The sequence below is a fragment of the Pogonomyrmex barbatus genome, unplaced genomic scaffold (genome assembly GCF_055798465.1).
Source record: "Pogonomyrmex barbatus isolate J1 unplaced genomic scaffold, ASM5579846v1 scaffold12, whole genome shotgun sequence".
NCBI classification, from domain to species: Eukaryota; Metazoa; Arthropoda; class Insecta; order Hymenoptera; family Formicidae; genus Pogonomyrmex; species Pogonomyrmex barbatus.
In genome coordinates, this window is record NW_028297108.1 from 2,421,286 (window position 1) to 2,439,365 (window position 18,080).

Here is an 18,080-nt window from a genome sequence, read left to right on the forward strand (position 1 = left end):
ATTCTTCTATAAATGAATTTTAACAATAACATTAGGCAAAGCTTCAACTTTTATTTAATTTATCTAAATTTTAATTTTGAACGGATAAAGCAATTTAATAATTTAATAATAAATAACATCAAGAATAAAGCAATAGAATATTAAATACAATTTTGTAAAATAACTGTTTAAAATTACACACTTAAAATTAATCAGATATATTGTAATAAAAATAAAACATGTAGTGAACAGGAACGGCCTGCATAATATATTTTTATTGAAATACAGTCTTTCTTCCATTCAGTCTATAATTTAACAAACTTTTTTCCATCATAAATTAGAAACTTTGGTGAAATAAATGGAGTGACCTACACAACACAAACGCAACAATTCGCACAAAGAATTATCACGATTGTCTAACATTTATTGCCCAAGTACACGATAAGTTACACATTATATTTACACGGGAGGGAAGAGTGACCACAAATGCAAAAACTAATGTAACTTACAGCTTAGCGTATATACATGTCCCTGAGGCTTATACTACATTATCGTACACTCACTATTATTATACAATACCAATAGCGCTATGCATTGAACAAACGCAGCGTTGTATTATATATTTACTATCACGTCTACATGTATGTACATAGCACATTTGGGGTCATCACGAACATACGCAAACACCATTGCGAAATTGATGGGTCCATTTGGAAAATTTAAACTAAACTTGCAATCGACTGACGAGATATGATTGATCGATAACAAATTCGTTAGGAAAATGAAATGAAAGCTCGACTGAATCGTCAGTATTACTTTGATGATTGAAAATATTACACATCCGATATTTTGTGAATGCCACGTTAGTTATTGTAATACACTGTAGTCAGTCTATAAATTTATATTTTTTTCCTGCATGTAATATACTGAAAAAAAATTAGACATTTCATATAAAAAAATTGAAATATAGATATTCAGAATTTTGATAAATTAAATAAGCCTTTAAATTTTGGCTTTCATTTTTTTTCAGATTTAACATTTCTATATTTTTATAAATGTTTATTGCACATATGTATATATGTATATATATATGTCAAAACATATATATATATAAATATATTCGTTATTTAAAATAATCTTGTATAAGCTGGACTAAAATAATACGTGGAAAATGTTTATCAATCCATCTGTGTTATCAATAAAATAAAGTTGTAAGAAATTCACAAATTTTTTAATAGTTTATGATTCAAAAAGCACTATGTTAATATAAAATATTGTTCGTTGATTTTTATGTACTCCGTAACCATTATTTAGCTACTAATAATTATTAATAAACATTAATAATTAAATCATGGGATGAACAAATGAAAAATTACTAATACTTTCTACAGGTATGTGTCATTTATATGTACAATATGTGTAATATCTTATTATGTATATCTTATTATGTATATATATAAAACCATATTTGCATGGTCTTGAGGTATTGGAATTAAAAATACATACGTTATTGATAATTCCGTTAATGACACGGAAATATTCAGAAAATTATTGTCATCCTGTAACATAAATGATTATTTTACATTAAAATAAATTTATGTAAATATATAAAGATTTCTGGAAGAACTAAAAATAAATTCCAGCAAATAAAAATGCGATTATAATAAGTAGCATTATAAGTTACTTTTTTATCAGAACGTAATATTTTATATAAAGTTAAAAATTTATGTTTGCAGTTACAAAATTTTGTGCAATATTTAAATCATATATTAGATTAGAACTATAAAATCAACTTTTTAGATGCCATGATAATGCATCGTCCGTATTCAATTAAATTTCTTAAAAGATATATATATAATATAGGCAGGTTTTATAAAATATTATTACATTATCTACATAATATAGATATTATAATAAAGAAGTTTCAATTTAAATAAAATAGAAAATAGAGTAATCTTCTTTATATACACATTCGCGCACATGTATATGAAAAAGAGGAAGAGAGAGAGAGAGAGAGAGAGAGAGAGAGAGAGAGAGAGAGAGAGAGATCATTGGAAGTCACTCATACAATATAACACTATGAATCCATTTTACAATTTACTCTGTCTAAGAATTATTGCAATATATTTAAGCAAAATAAATTTTTCATTGTTATTACTCTCAAAATATTTTTCGTGAAATATATCATTTGGTTTTAGCAACATAATTTACAGTTGATATTCATAGTCAATTCTTATATTTAGAACTATCTTAAATACAATCTTAAGATGTTATAAACCAATCACAGAATCATATTAGTATCTTAAGACATTATTTAAGATGGTCTTAAATTAAAAATGAATTATAAATACTAGCTTATATGGAAAGAAGGCATAAATCAATCTTTGCAAATATATTGCAAACGTAATTCATAAAATATCGGCAATTTAATAGCATTATTATTTAGCATCTATCATTTAAATTATCCATTAATTAATTTTATATTAATTTCTTAATAAAGAAATTTCAATCTGTCGCTCCAAATTTCTTATTATTCCTGTTACATATATACAAGAAGATTAATTCTTAATTTATACTTTCTGCCTAAGATATGACTAAATTTAACATTTCCTAACAATTATATTTTTTATAATAAGTGAAGTTAAATAAAAATTCAATATATACATGTATATACGATGTACATATTTCAAAATAAGATAAAAAAGATGACTGCGGATTCCAAGAAACAATGGACAACTTTTTACATTTAAACTTTTTTAAAACTAAACTTTTTAAAACATATAGCGTAATCACTCTTATTTTTTCTTCTTTATTCTTTTCTACATGTAAACATTATTAGCAAATGGCAAGCTGTGTACGCTTAGTTTTCAAGATGGCAGAATTAATGACAACATATCGTTATATTTACATCAGTATTACTTATAGTGTGATTTATAAAAAAAATAATTTATATTATTAAATTAAGATTTAGATTAAGATTTAAATTAAAGTAGAAACACTTTTATACCATGTTAAATACGAAAATAGAAAGTATGCTTTTTTAAAGCACAACTTTTTGAGTAATTTGAAATTTTTATGCTGTTATCAATATTGGTTTTACTAACTAATCAGAAAATGCGCTTGCAAATAATATGTGTCTCTCTCTTTACTGGATCTACAGGACTTTCTTCTTCAAGTGGCGAGGTCAACAGAGTTACCGCTTGGAATGGAACGGTAAAAGCCAGCTACTCTGGCACCTTCAGCGCAAAGGGGTTAATAGATTGGTGGCTTTCTACGTCTTTACGTAGGAAGGAAAGTCTATTACACAGGTCGGCTTGCAATGTGTTAATTACGCTTCTCACGAAATACCCTGGTCACTCTGGCCTGATCAGCTAGGTATTTCGAACTCTAAGCCTGTACATAAAAACGGATTTTCGCTTCGTTTCACGTAAATTTCATATGCAACAGATATCCCTTCTTTTACAAGGAGTAGTGATCTTATGCAGCATTACTCGATATTTCTTCGTTGTGATGCGGTGTTCCATATCCGAAGAATGATTTCTACATTATGATGCTTTTCTTCGCATAATAGTTTTTAGATGCACAATGATGGCCTACGTGGATAAACCACCGGCCAATATCGCAGTTATGGCAGTTATCCCGAAATTTGTAAACAAGTGACGATGAAACGTCGATGAAGCCGTCGCCGATTGAAAATCGATCTGCTCGTCACCAATATCATCGCCCTTTAGCATCGGCTCGTCCTTCATACCAACAGCCTTCTTCTCATGACTGTGATCGATCTTCCATGTCTTTTTCGATTCCCGCCGCATGCCCGGTTTACGCGTTGTTGGTGGCTTATCGATCTCTGAAAATATAGGAATATAATAAATTTGCTAATCGAAATTTAATAAAACCAATAACGCATTAAATGCACTTTCGACAAAATGAAATATCTTATACCGTAGTACTACCGTGGTACTAGTACATTTTTATCTGATTTAAAATATTTAGAAAAATAATGTGTATTTTATTTTCCTTCATACAAATTCTTTAGAAATGATCTTTTTTTTATTTTCTTTGAACAATTTAACTTTTTCTTTTCTAACTTTAATATTTTTAATTAAGCATTGTATTAAAATTACTTAAAGTTCAGGTCATAGTATTATTACGTAATTTAATTTACTTTTTTTTTTCAAGAATTCCTTTATTTTTAGTTATATAATCGAAAACATATTATTGTCTGAAAAGCAAACTTAAATAACAATTTACTTCAATTCAAGCGAATGAGATTAAATAGGTGAATTTAAATATGTGCAATCCATTACGAGATAGAGAGAGAACATGTTTTTAGAATTAATTATACAAGCTAAAAGCTCATATTTCTGTGTCAGCTATCGTTAGCTTATCGTTGTTTATTAGCATTGGTTTTACCAATCGGTTATAAAACTGTAAAATTATTTCCAACGGATATCCGTTGAAGTAAACAGGCCTTTCATATTAATATAATAGAGATGGAAAAATTGATAGGATGGCAGCATAAATTATCATGACTTTTACACTCAAAGTGTCGATAAAAATCCGTGATAACGAATAAAAAGTTAATACGTTAGTTAATTGCTAGTTGATAAACGCGGACGCCTAAAATCAAGCTGATCATCAGAATGGAGATTGAACGTCCGTCCGTTGTATGCAACGCAGTAGAAAGCCGCTTTACGTCGAGTCGCGTTTGAAACGAACGGGCGTAAATGGCAAATCGAGATATCGGTAAAGCCTGTCCGCGAGTAATAACCGGAAAAATAATCGGCCAGGCGGTCGGACTTTCCGCGCGATGCTCCCCGGTTTGACGTATTGGAATGTCGTCCGAACGGTGTTCCCGCAAACCTGGAGAGCTCTTGTCACTTGCACACTCCGTCGAAATGTCGAGAGTTCGGAAGCGATATTAATTCTCTCGCGCGTGCATCGACATTGCCGCACGAGACGAAAGTAGACTTTTTCTAATTAATCCACAGGATGACAGTGCGCAGGCCGCATAACATTCTGAGGTGACAACTGCTAACAATTGAAGCTACGAGACAAAGATAAATGTCGATGGATTACGACACGAACAACATGTTGCAAACGTAAGCATAACGGCGAATGTAGTCTTCCTTCAATTTTGATATATCAAAGATTTGCGCAAGCTGATCGAGTCGATTCAAGAATTAAAAATAGAAGAGAGGTATTTGTTAACTTATTTCTGCTGATCGCAAAATGTGATATCTTAAATATCTACATTTAGATTTAATCTGAATGATTTCTGTGAGAGGAAAAGGAATACGGAATACTTATATAACGAGTTATCACACGTGTCTAGATTCCCTTATATGTTTTATCTTCTAAAGTTTCTTCGCGTATTTCAGTCTGAAAGTTACCTTCGCGAATAGTGAGCATTGTTGAAATAGTAATCAACTTTCGTTCGATGTGCAAGAGCTTATGCAACGTTGATTTCAATTCACGAGCGACAATTGTGTTTGCACTCCAGCAAGGTCAATGCATTTATGTTTACTCGTAGTGCTGTTTGCAAATCTCGGAAAGCATACGCGACATAGCATATTCGGAAGTACAGATGCGGAATGTGTGCTCTCAACGATCCTGACAGTTTGGTATAACTGTGTAATTTAATAAATACATTAATTAATACGCTCGGACACTACGCTCCGGTCGAATATTGAAATTGTGGTTGGACCTGTGTTACCACACTGTTACGAAAAAACCGTTGAAACAGCCGTTCGTCTCGAATGCCTTAAATTACGAATTTACATTTATTAGCGTGCCGTTATATCATCTTCTTTGATGCTAACTCTGTCTGCGGTAATGAATATTGCGACTGCGGTTTAAAATGCTTGGAGCTCTTCCACCTCACTGCAATTAGCCAGTAATGTGTTCCACTGTAAGACCCGTAATTCTGCTCACTTCACTTCACTACCGGTGATGCCTGCCATTTCACGATAACACGTTTTATAATGCCTGAAGATGAGCAAGAATCGTAAGGGTAAAATAATTCAACTTGTCTTCTTTCCATTTATCTTTTCATCCGTCTTTTGCGAAGAATTATGAATAACGCGGAGAAATACGAATGTACCTTGAATGTTTCATTTGCATCATTAGTTCATCATTAGAGATAAAAATATTAAAAAGTGGGGAAAAGAACGCGATTTTTTACTGGTAAAACGTACAATCATACAAAAATTGAAAAAAATTTAATAATAATTCTATATATACATATATAAATGGCATGAATATTAATCTTTATATGTCACACAGATAACGTGACGCATACAATTTTATACAACCAAATATAATATACCAAGTGAGTAATGGCAAACTAATAATTATGTCACTAATTGCTAATAATTTCTAAAAGTTATTTTACCGTATATTAATATCGGTCATTGCAAAATCAGATTTGCCGGGCCAATTTGCTTAATTCTTCTTCAAAGAACATCCGCTTCTACCGGCAAGCGAAGCAAAAGTGAACTAACGACCATGGCTAGCATGGCGCATTTATCGGTCACATCTATACGCGCGCGCGCGCGCACGCTTCCTCATCCGGCGATATAATGCAATTTGAATATAGGCCATCATGCACAGACTTGCATGCCATGCGTGCACGTCATTGTACAGACTCGGAACAACCGACGCGATGGCGCGACTCGAGCACAAAGTTCCCTCGCAATCTTAGCTGCGCTCTTAAAGCATCCCCCTCGTGACTCGCCCCCTTTTCGCACAAACCGCGCCGGGTCCGTCGATAATTCGTCCTTTCTCACTTCTCTGCCCTCCTTCTCGTAGCTGAGCTCAGCTAAGATTCCCATCAAAGTTAACCGACTTCAACGGAGCAGGAACGATTATAATCCGCAGCTCTGTGTACTTTTAATTATTGCTAATATCGTTAAATGTGTGCGCCACATCGCATCGCGCCGATGGCGGAAAAATCCAGATCCAATAGCGACAGGACAGCATGCAAGTCGGTCGACATTTCAATGGGACGCGAACCCGCTGGATTAAACTACTGGGGCTAATTATTGGAGAAGTGATTCGCGAGAATGGAAATTCGTGATGGTCGGTACAGGAGTGCGGGCGTGTCCCCGGGCTTTCCTGTCGTCGCTTCGACCGCAGCGTTTTATTTGCAATTGTCGGTAATTAAGTGCCTCGCGCCCCCTCCTGCCACTCCCGTTTCCCTCTTCGCGTCATCCAATCATTATGATCGGCGATTTTCGTTAAAACCATCGTTTTCTTCCTCTCTCTCTTTGAGAGAGAATCCCTTCACATTCTTTCTCGCGTCGCCCATCCCCTTGCCTCACCTTCGTCGACGCTCTAATTGGAGAGACGATCAATTAACATCAGCGAGATCGAACGAAGCGGACGGGTCGTACTTTACGCATTTCGTGTGCTTGCCACTTGAATCTCGCGTGTGAGATCCAATGAAATATAATGACGGCGAGCAGAATGGACGCGTGACATAGTGACGCGAAGATGAGATGACATGACGTGACGCGATGCAATACGGCGCGATGCAACGCGACGCGACACGACGCTACGTGACTCGTTGTGGCTCGATTCGCAGTGACGGTTCCTCCTAGACCTTCCTTACGGAAGGGAATTTTCTTCGTTATATTTTTACATTCCTTTTTTGTTGTAACGCGAAAAAAATGTAAAGCTACTAACATCGTTAGCTAACGAGCGGTAACATCTTTCACATCCTGCGAGATCGCTGCTGTTCCCATCAACGCGACAAGGATTTAAGCGGTGGGGTAAGAGTAAGCGGTGGGACAAGGGTAAACAGGAACTGGAACGAAGGTTGTCTGGCTTTCAAAGTTTCGTATGCACGGAACGATGATGGAGATCTGGTGATGGCGCTGTGAAACGGTGCGGGGAACGAGGCGCATTGGTACACTGAGATTGGGGCAATTACGTCGAGGAGGCAATATCGATCGGCGATAAACCGATAAGTTATCCGCTTAAGAATCGCGCCCGCCGCTGGTTTAATTCTGGGACGAAATGTTACGTTGCCCTCGAAATAACTATGTACCTAGATACACACACACACACACACACACACACACACACACACACACACACACACACACACACACACAGATTTTTCGTTAAAAACCATTCGTTCCGCTGCATACGCCATTACGCCACAATGAGTTTTAATCCATACATTTTCATGAAACGTGTTTGACTGCAAAATCGTTCTGTATCATGTTTTCTAGTAATAAGCAAACATTTTAATTCGGCTGTATGTATATGGCTGACGCGATTGAAAATAATAAAAAACAAATCACTTGATTGAAATAAAAATACAAGCTTTCAGTTTGTACAGTTTAGTAGAATGTATTGTTTATTATTTTGTACTATTTATATATATAATATAGGGCATACACAAGTAACAAATCCTTTTTCGATGATATGCGCAATGTTGAAAAAACAGGAAGCGAGAAGGAAGGAATGTGTGCAACATTTACAAAATAAAATTTAATTATCAGTAAATTATCTGTATCACGTAATTACGTCAGGTAATCACTATAACATGAATATTAAAATATACAGATAATACGCATAATTATATACAGATTATGAAAATTAAACAAGATATTTAGTACATACTTTTTCGTATGATCAAATAAAGCATATGAAATAAATAAAGGTATTTGAAATCAATTTAACATAACAAATAATTAAGCTTTTCTTATGATATATCAAGTATATATAATTAATAGAACAAAAATACATTATAAAATATAATTTATATAAATTAATTTGTAACTATATATATATATATATATACTCACTGTAAAGTTTTATCTTTCCATCCGTTTCTCCGAGGGAATTTGTTGCCACACATCGAAAAGATCCAAAATCCTGTGGTCGTACAGACTTTATGATGAGCTTCATCGTCATTTCATATAATCCTTTAGAAACTGTTTCAACCTTATAGTTCTCGTCTGAAAAGTGTTAAAAATATCGGTATATACATCAAACGCAATAAATTAAAAATATATTAGAACAATTATTAATTTTCGTAAAAATTTGCAGTCAATTCTGATATAGTATTACATGCACAGTTTATGAAGAACAAACTTATTATAACAGTCGGGAGCAATAAAAAATTAATAATAGTTAATAAAACTTGTAAAATCCAGCATAAACGCATATCTAGATGAAAAATGCATCGCTTTTTCTAATCGAAATCAATGATTCAAAAAGTTGTTAACAGGAAGCATATGACGCGCAAAACTGACTTTTTCGCGTTATGCAATTGTACTTGTCTCTCGTTAAAAACCTAATTCGTTTCATTGCCACGAATAAAATAGCTCTAACTAGACAGGCTTCCATGGCAGCCCGGAATAACAGAAAATTCTGGATCGATGCTGCAGTAAACTTCGTATTTACGTTCCAAGCCGCTTAAACATTATGGAAGCGTGCAAAGTACGGAACGGGCCATGTTATTCGTGCAAATGTCGTTTTTGTTCTGGCGCGTAGAAGACGATGCATATGTCGATTTTCATGTTATTAGTTCCAAGCTACGACATCGTCGATGCAGAAATGTCATTTTAAAAGAAAATTCACCGGCGCACATCAATATATATTTCATTGTCCATAACAATAAAAAACTCGCATTGTTTTGTAAGAGTTTATTTGTTACATTATAATAGAATATGCAATTCCATAAATACGTATTCAACAATCTGTAACACACGATACATTTGAAAATATTTTGTCACAAGGATATCTAATTCAAGTCTTTCTGATGATGAAAATAATTGTATCTGTGTATAATAAAACTGTTGTGAAAAAAAACATACTTTTATTTAATGTTTTCTTCTAAAATTGTATTATTCTAATACAACATAAAGTGATACTAAGGTAGTAATTCTATTAAATCGTAAATTATTAAAAAAATGTATAATATACACAAACGTGTATGCAAAGCAAAATATTTAACATAAAAGTATCGTCAATAGCTATATATTTCTCTCATTCGATAAAACCTACGATGCTAATCGAAATCGCGATAATAGATAAAAATTGCGTTTTGCACGAGAACAATTCCACACTTTTAATTAATTTGCAAATCTACCGTTTTATTATAGCGCTTTGGAAGGAAAAATTTTAACCTGGACGGAAGGTATTTTCACGGATTAGCGACCCGACACGAGATGGCACGCACACGTCTTAAGTTTTAATGCCGTTGCCCTTGCCCTTAACCCTCCGGTGCATATCGCAAAGGTGCATGGTAGCAATTAGAGTGAAACGACCGCGTTAGCGCGGTGTAATTAAGGCGAATTGCATTACAGCTGCTCATGCGTGCACTTCCCAGCGTGCGCATGAAAAAAAGCAGAAAAGAAGAAAAAGAAAAGACTTGTAACAATTTAAAATTGAAGTAAAACGCGCTCTTGGTTTCAAACTCTCATCTTTCCTTCTTTTCAAACAATAAATGTCATTCATGAATTCTTCAATGATAAATTAATTAACAATTGGAAATTCATTAAACGTCAATGTTTAACTTTAAAAAGCATATAATTTTCTCTTGTAATAAATGTAACATGGAGAATTGAATTATACTGTCTCGATATTATAATTTTAAAATCTAAAACGGTATAATAGTATGAAATATATTTGTGTTCGTTTTATTCGATTCGCTCTAAATAGATCAATATATAAGTCACGTCTGTCATGATTAAAACGAATTCAAATACTTTGCTACGCTTGATAACAGCACCAAGAGACAGATAATTTGAACGTTAATTTTTCAAAAATCAATTTAATTTAATTATTCCTTTTCTTTTCACTACTTTTATTTATAGCTAATAAGAATAAAAAGCACTGTATATTTAAATAAACAAAAATGTTTGCTCACCATTTGCAATAGTTTCATTCGACGGCCTCGTCCAGTAGGTAATGGGACTGGGATGGGCTTCGCTATGACATTCCAACGTAAGACTTTGTCCTTCGTAAGCACCGACCAGCTGATTCTCGATCCAAACCATTGGTTGAACTGTGCAAGATAATATAATATCAATAAAATATAACGTTAAAACGTTAAATATGATAAATAAATATGATCATTAATTGCTTAAAAGAGGAAATCTACTTCTGTTTCATTAAAAACTTGCTTTATTGATTGGCTTAAGATAAAAAATAAAGCGGTAGAACATTGATCACAACAGATTGATGTTATTGTACATAACTGCATATGAATATTTTTAATTAACTTGATAGATGCAGCATATCTAATATTGAAAATAATGAAACTGTAAAAATGCAGCACAAAATTTAATAAAACATTCACCAAGCTTTACAAACTCGTCATAAGGTACAACATTTGACGTTTGATGCGAAAGCTGCACTGTTCATTTTTAAGGCATGTTCCCTCGAAATAGGGCTCTCTTATTTTTTTAATCAATCCAGAAATGTCACTTGTCCTCACGGTAAGTGACTCGTTACATAGGAAAATTACGTAGCCAGCGGCAGGAAAGATTTAACTCCGTTTTCAGGAACAATGGCCCTCGGGATCAGCTATTCACCATGCCTACCCCGAGAGGCGTCATTACGCGAGTACGACAATTTAAATTATATTTTGCGACAAGCGCGCGACGCCCGCATAAGAAAGAATTTTTACTACCACGACAGAAGAGGACTGCATAAAATATCATTCGCATGCATTTTCGTAATTATGCGTAAAAAGCAAAGGACGAAAACTGGACAGTCAGAGCTTCGATTAAATTAAAACTTTTGTACTTGGGAATTCTAACAACATAACGTGTACGTATTCTGCAATATTTTTATCCAAAAAGATTAATTCACGACGATTATAAATAAATTATAATTAATCCTCGTTCTCTATCAGGGAGATTAAATAATTTTTACATGCGGTAATACTTTTTTCCCGCCTTGAAAAACGGAAACACATTTAATTATATTATATTTCTCTCGATCGCGACGGAAAAACCATTTATACATTTTATGTATTTCACCATGTTTCACATTACCGCGTGAATGAAAGTGTTCTTTAATGTCGGCTATAAAATGGAATCTAGGATCAGGCAGCGAAATTACGTACAGTGAACAGTGAGGAGAATCCGCTTGCTGACTGTCGGTGGCACCCCGTTAGATGCTATGCAGAGATACGGTCCCATATGCAGACGTGTGATTCGTGTTATTTCCAGCTCCGGGCCCACGATACTCCCCGCTGCAATAGTTTACATATGTAGATGCAAGCATACAAATTCATATGAACGCGGGTTGCGACGCATTATTACGTACGCTTCACTCATCGCTCGGTGGAACGCACCTATGACACGATCTGACCAATTGCGCGCATTAATGCCGCATCATTAATTCTTAACGAAACAACCTAAATCACGAGCGCATTTTTGCGATACGTACATTTGTGATTATAAATCCTAAAATCAATCATTCCGTTTTACGAACATTTTCTATTTTAAATTATGATTTGAGTTGAGTAATATCATGGTATAATTTTTAAAATAAAAATTTTTAAAATAGCAAGAAAATAAAGAAATAATAAAAGTCATAAGTTATTCTAATAAAAGTATTTAAAATTTTTTTATTTTTTATTTTTTGAGATTATATAAGAGAGAAAAAACAGTTTTTTATTTAAATTAAAAAAAAAACATGTAGGTATACATATTCGTTCAAACATATTATTCAAAAATTGAAAAAAATTTCAAATTTATATAAATCGATATCATAGTTATATCTGCGTGTGATTTGTGAAAGAAATATATAAGATCTTTAAAGATTCATTAGTATATTAAGCGAGGAGATAATACATTCATTTTTATGGAGTAATAACAATTTTAAACATCAAAGAGGGCAAACTTTTATGACTTAAAATTCTTTGTACAAAGGTTCCTTTTTAAAACCAGAAAGTTTTTCTATACTTATTATTTTTACCCAATTTATATTAATTTTTACAAATAATTACTAATTTAAGTTATTCGTACATTTTCTTCTCATTTTCTTGACATACCTTTTACAACATACACATTGTACATAGCATGTAGTATAACCAACAAGCGTATGTACGATAATTAAGTGCAAGCAAGTGACGAAAACATGAAATATGAAACACGTTTAAACTTTCTCATTTTGCAAAATATTCAAATGCGTAATTTAAGTAGCTCGCACCACATGTATTCTTTTATGCGTGAAAATGCAATTAAAAGATTTCGAAATACACACACAACGACTGAAAAAAATTGAATATTGATTCTCTGCTGAGTGACATAACTTCGTTAGACTGCAAATTGCACTAAATGGGACGTAACATAAATATTAATACGCAAAAGTAGACAAAGTAGCACTCATTATGTCAGCTGTAATTTCATATGTTGTAAATTAATATTTGCTCTCTGATATTTTCCAATAATTTGCTGTTTCGCTCGTTGCAATACGGTCGACTAGCTTAATATTGCGAAACAATTGATTTCAAGTTTAATTAAAATGTGTATTTCCTTAATTTCGATATTATATAATTAATCGTGCTAATCGATTTGTACATTGAAATTACAATTAGTTTCGCGTCGTGAGTATGCAATGAAGTTAAATTGACAATCTAGCACATACATTTCGAGATTGATTATCATGTAATTTATGCAGTTTCTTTACAGTTCAACAACCTATATACTATATTATTATGAAAAGATTTAATGAAGACTTCATAATTTACATTCAGATATAAGATTTTAAACTTCTAAGTGATATATAATGCATACAAACACTGAAATGATAAAATATATAAATAATTTTAATAAAATCTTTATAAAATTTATAAAAATGGAAATATAAATGTATACACAAAAAATATTTTTGCATATGTGAAATATACTTTTATTATTCTTTAACAATTTCATAAAATTTTTTTTTTTTTCATTAGGTGTTACATTTACTGAAAAATATAAATTATTCTACTTATGCTCAATTCGTTTTTCATTCTATTCACTTTTAATATTGAAATATTGCAAAATGTGTGCTTAACACTTACAGATTTCGACGTAAAAGGTGTTTTCAATCACGCACCTGTTGAGGCTTTTGAGGTAAATTCACGTTTTAATCTTTTACAAAATCTTTCAATATGGATTATCATATAAGAATAAAAGAACGCAGGACACTCTTTTCGTCTTTCCAGTTACTATTGAAAGTCAAACGGAGTGCACAGATTTCAATTGCGAAAATTGTAAGAGCGATAGCGCCCAGCAACGCTGGATGGAATACTCTATTTTCCGGTACTTATCGTTTAATGGAATCGCGACTGAATCTTTCCGCAAGACCGACACGAGACGAAGGGACGAATAGGGGGATAACGAGACGCGACAAAATACTTAAAATGATTCTCTAAAACCGATCCCGAAAGATGAAAGTTTCGTCCAGTGAATAAATCATGGAAAGTGCGGCCGTCATCGATATTTTGTGACCCCAAATGTTCTTCATTTCTTCATATTTCTGATTCTCATAATCTCACACAATCTCAAGACAAAAGCACTTTACGAATGTATTATATATCAATTCGTACATTAATCTTTCCAAGTATGAAATTTAATATCGAATAGGGATGAAAAGACATAGAGTGAAAAGAATGAAGGGAAAGAGAAGAATCTAAAAGGAATTGTATAAGGGAGAGAGAGACTAAAAACGGCACTTTAACTACCTGTCTGACATACAATCGAAAATGTCTCCGACACTTGCTTGTGCAATTAGTCAGCAAAAGGTCTAAACAACCTTGACATGGGTGGCGCGAAAAACAGGGATGCTGTTGAATAAAGCTGGCAACCAAAAGCACGTAAGTGATTGGGTTGTGAGAACAGTGAATCTTGCGAGATATTATTGAATTTGAAGAACAAAAGTATTTGAGTTAAATTTAAATTAGAATATTATCATGTTTCACTTAAATTTTATATAAAATGAAATAACCAATTAACATCTTTTTAAACGTGTCATATATATATGGCAATTACAGAACCGTTCAAAATATACAATTAAATAAAAATATTTTAAACGTGAAAATAAACAAATTCATAAACATGCAAATTATGTTTTCGTAATAACAGTTTCTTCCAATATTAAATTATATTGTATCAATCAAACTGTATCTCCGATAAAGAATTATCATGTACTAATGGAAAGAGCTCTCGCTAAAATGTCCTATCGCGAATACTTGTGTATAACATTCGTTTTTACAACAATTAAGAAATTAAATTACGTGTTGATTACTAGTTGTTGCTAGACTTTACCCAAGATGGCATAACGACAGAAATTTGTTCGGAATTGTAAACAAAATTAATTTCTCGCCGAATGGGTTAAGTAAATGAGTTTATATTATAAATGTTCAGCAATTTTATTTCGATGGACATTACGCCAGCGGCACTTTGCTGATAATAACATCAGGAAAGAAACCATTTTGTGTAACGAATCGTTAAATTCTCTCGTCAGTGAGAGACTGTAACAGACAAAAAGATAGTAAGGAAGTAAAAATTACTGTTGAAAGTATTATATTGTCAATGCAATAAAAAATGTCAATTGAAAATTAAAGGTTATATTATTAGAATAAATAAAAATATATATATTATATAAATAAATTAATATATATAGTGAAAATTTGATTAAAGAATGAAATAATTTGTATATTATTTTTTTGCACAGATTCGTCATTTATAATTTCTCTTAGTTATTGATTTTTATTTTAATATATAGAAAAAGACTAGAAAAATTCATTCTTTAAATAAATCAAGTGCAAATGTAGTTACGTTATTTAATTCTTACTTTCACTTACTTTATTTAATTCATTTGTAATCATTCATCCGATTATCAAACGTGTTCATCAAACAATGAATTCGACAAAAGGCGCATCCGTATCGGTTCAATGCCGTCCATCAAAACTCATTCATTGATACGATCCGTGAGCACAATAAACGTCTCGCTCAATCAGCGCGAAACGAGGCGACGGGCTTTCTGTCACTCTGTTTTAGAGCGAGAGTGAGAAAAAGCCTCGCTAGCGGAGCTGTTCTACGAGCAGCGGGTTACGTTCAATATACGCGAAACAACGCGAGACAACGATGACGACGGGGTTGAAAGGAGGCATAGAGACCTAGCGAGAGGAACATGATTCTATCTGGAGTTTGCGACCGGCATTTGTTGCGTGATGGAATACGCGACAATCGAGATCCAACGAAGCGGTGCACAGTGTGGCAATAGTATTAGTAATAGCAGTAGTAGTAATAGTAGTAATAGTAGTAGTAGTAGTAGTAGTAGTAGTAGTAGTAGTAGTAGTAGTAGTAGTAGTAGTAGTAGTAGTAGTAGTAGTAGTAGTAGTAGTAGTAGTAGTAGTAGTAGTAGTAGTAGTAGTAGTAGTAGTAGTAGTAGTAGTAGTAATAGTAGTAGTAGTAGTAGTAGTAGTAATAGTAGTAGTAGTAATAGTAGTAGTAGTAATATCAACAGCAATACGTAGAAGATACGTACCGTGCCAATTCGACAAGCTGATCGTGCCGCCCGCTTCACGACGCCACGTGACCGTCGGCTCCGGTGTTCCTGTCGCCGCGCACCGTAGCGTCACGTTGCTACCCTCTCGCACCACCATGTCCGTGCTGGTGGGATAGTCCAGGATATCCGGCGGCACTGAAACAATGACCACATTGCGACTAGAAACGTCCCAGAGAGACCGCGTGCGCGCGAGTACCAACGCGCGCGACAGTGCGCGATGATCATTCACGCGAACCAGATAGATGGCTTATCTCGCGATGGCTGATCGTGCTTCACCACCGCCCGTCGCAATATCCCGCGTGCATATACCGCACACACCGCGGGAGCACGCGTCGCATAGACGCATCCTGGGATTCGCGCCCCATTCGCTCGCGGATGGCGGATTCGCTCGTAAAATCTCGATTCGCCCAGACGACTTCGCATTCGCTCGAATTTTCGCAGCCCTTTCCGGACCATGTCCGACCCGCTTCCATCCCCTCTGCTTCCGTTCTATCGTACGGGAGAAACCTTTTTGTTCCATTGAAGAAACGATTTCTTTTTTTTTTCTGCGAGTAAGCGAGATGCGTCGGTTACGGCGCGTGACTTTAACGGATCGTAACCCACGTCGCTTTTGTCGTAGATCACAACCGGAAGCTCGACGGGGGTGTTGTATTATATAAGGACGCGCGTTGTATTGGAGCGAATCTATTTTTTATGGCACCTACCCGTCTTCGAGCGCGAGAATGCAGACTATTGGATCATATCTTGACAAAATTTATTCATCACGCAGACATGAAAAATTATTATAAATTAAATTTTCATATGGTATAATTTTATATTTATTCGTAATTATTATAATATAATTTAAATAGCTATATGCTCATTTCAAAAATATCATTTTATTTGATTTTTACATATCAGTTTAATTTTATCTACGACATCTGTATATGTTGCTTTTATAAATTTTATGGAATGTACAGAAGTTATGTTCTACCAATAAATTAATGCTTGTACGAATAATACAAACAGGATTTGAACTAAGAGAATGGTATAAGTGGATTATACTCTAAAGGAACTGCATAAGCAACCAATATATATCACGCAAAAGTAAATCCATCATATCGCTTTATCCGAGTTTAGTAAATGACAGTTGAATACGATACGGCGGATTGTTTTGAGCTTAGACGATATACTGGTAGTTTAGAGTTACCATCTATCTCTCTAATCTGAATAAATAAATCATCCAAGTATCAAAGTTAAACGCAAATCTATGTATGTTGATTTATTTACCTCTTTCTATGCACATTAAAATTCTTATATTTCAATCGATTTGAACAATTTAATGATATTATTCAATCATTTTACACGGAAGTTTTCTAAAGTTTAAACTACAAAAAATATAATATAAGACATAGAAAAATATATGTATGGAAGATAAAGCAGCTGACTAGAGTCGCGAAATTTTCTCTCTTGCTTTGAAAAACGTGGCAAAATATTCCAGAGAGAAACCATTTGCCTCAATACAGACAAAAATTCGTAGGAATCTCATTCCTCTTGCGACTACACTTTTTGTATTTGTAAAACAATTGAACGAA

At 33.6% G+C, this 18,080-nt stretch overlaps 1 protein-coding gene across 3 annotated transcripts in view; it reads right to left on the minus strand.

The window, feature by feature from the left end:
- Positions 1-224: 224 nt before the first annotated feature.
- LOC105426440 (neurotrimin) overlaps positions 225-18,080 on the minus strand; it is a 79,241-nt gene continuing 61,385 nt past the window's right edge. For all 3 annotated transcript variants that reach the window (XM_011637663.3, XM_089071942.1, XM_011637664.3), the window contains 5 exons: positions 16,486-16,641; positions 12,068-12,196; positions 10,865-11,002; positions 8,796-8,948; positions 225-3,826 (listed from right to left, as the gene is read on the minus strand). In XM_011637663.3, the coding sequence (XP_011635965.1) occupies positions 3,573-3,826; positions 8,796-8,948; positions 10,865-11,002; positions 12,068-12,196; positions 16,486-16,641 (830 nt within the window). In that variant the 3' untranslated portion in view covers positions 225-3,572. The remainder of the gene's footprint in view (positions 3,827-8,795; positions 8,949-10,864; positions 11,003-12,067; positions 12,197-16,485; positions 16,642-18,080) is intronic.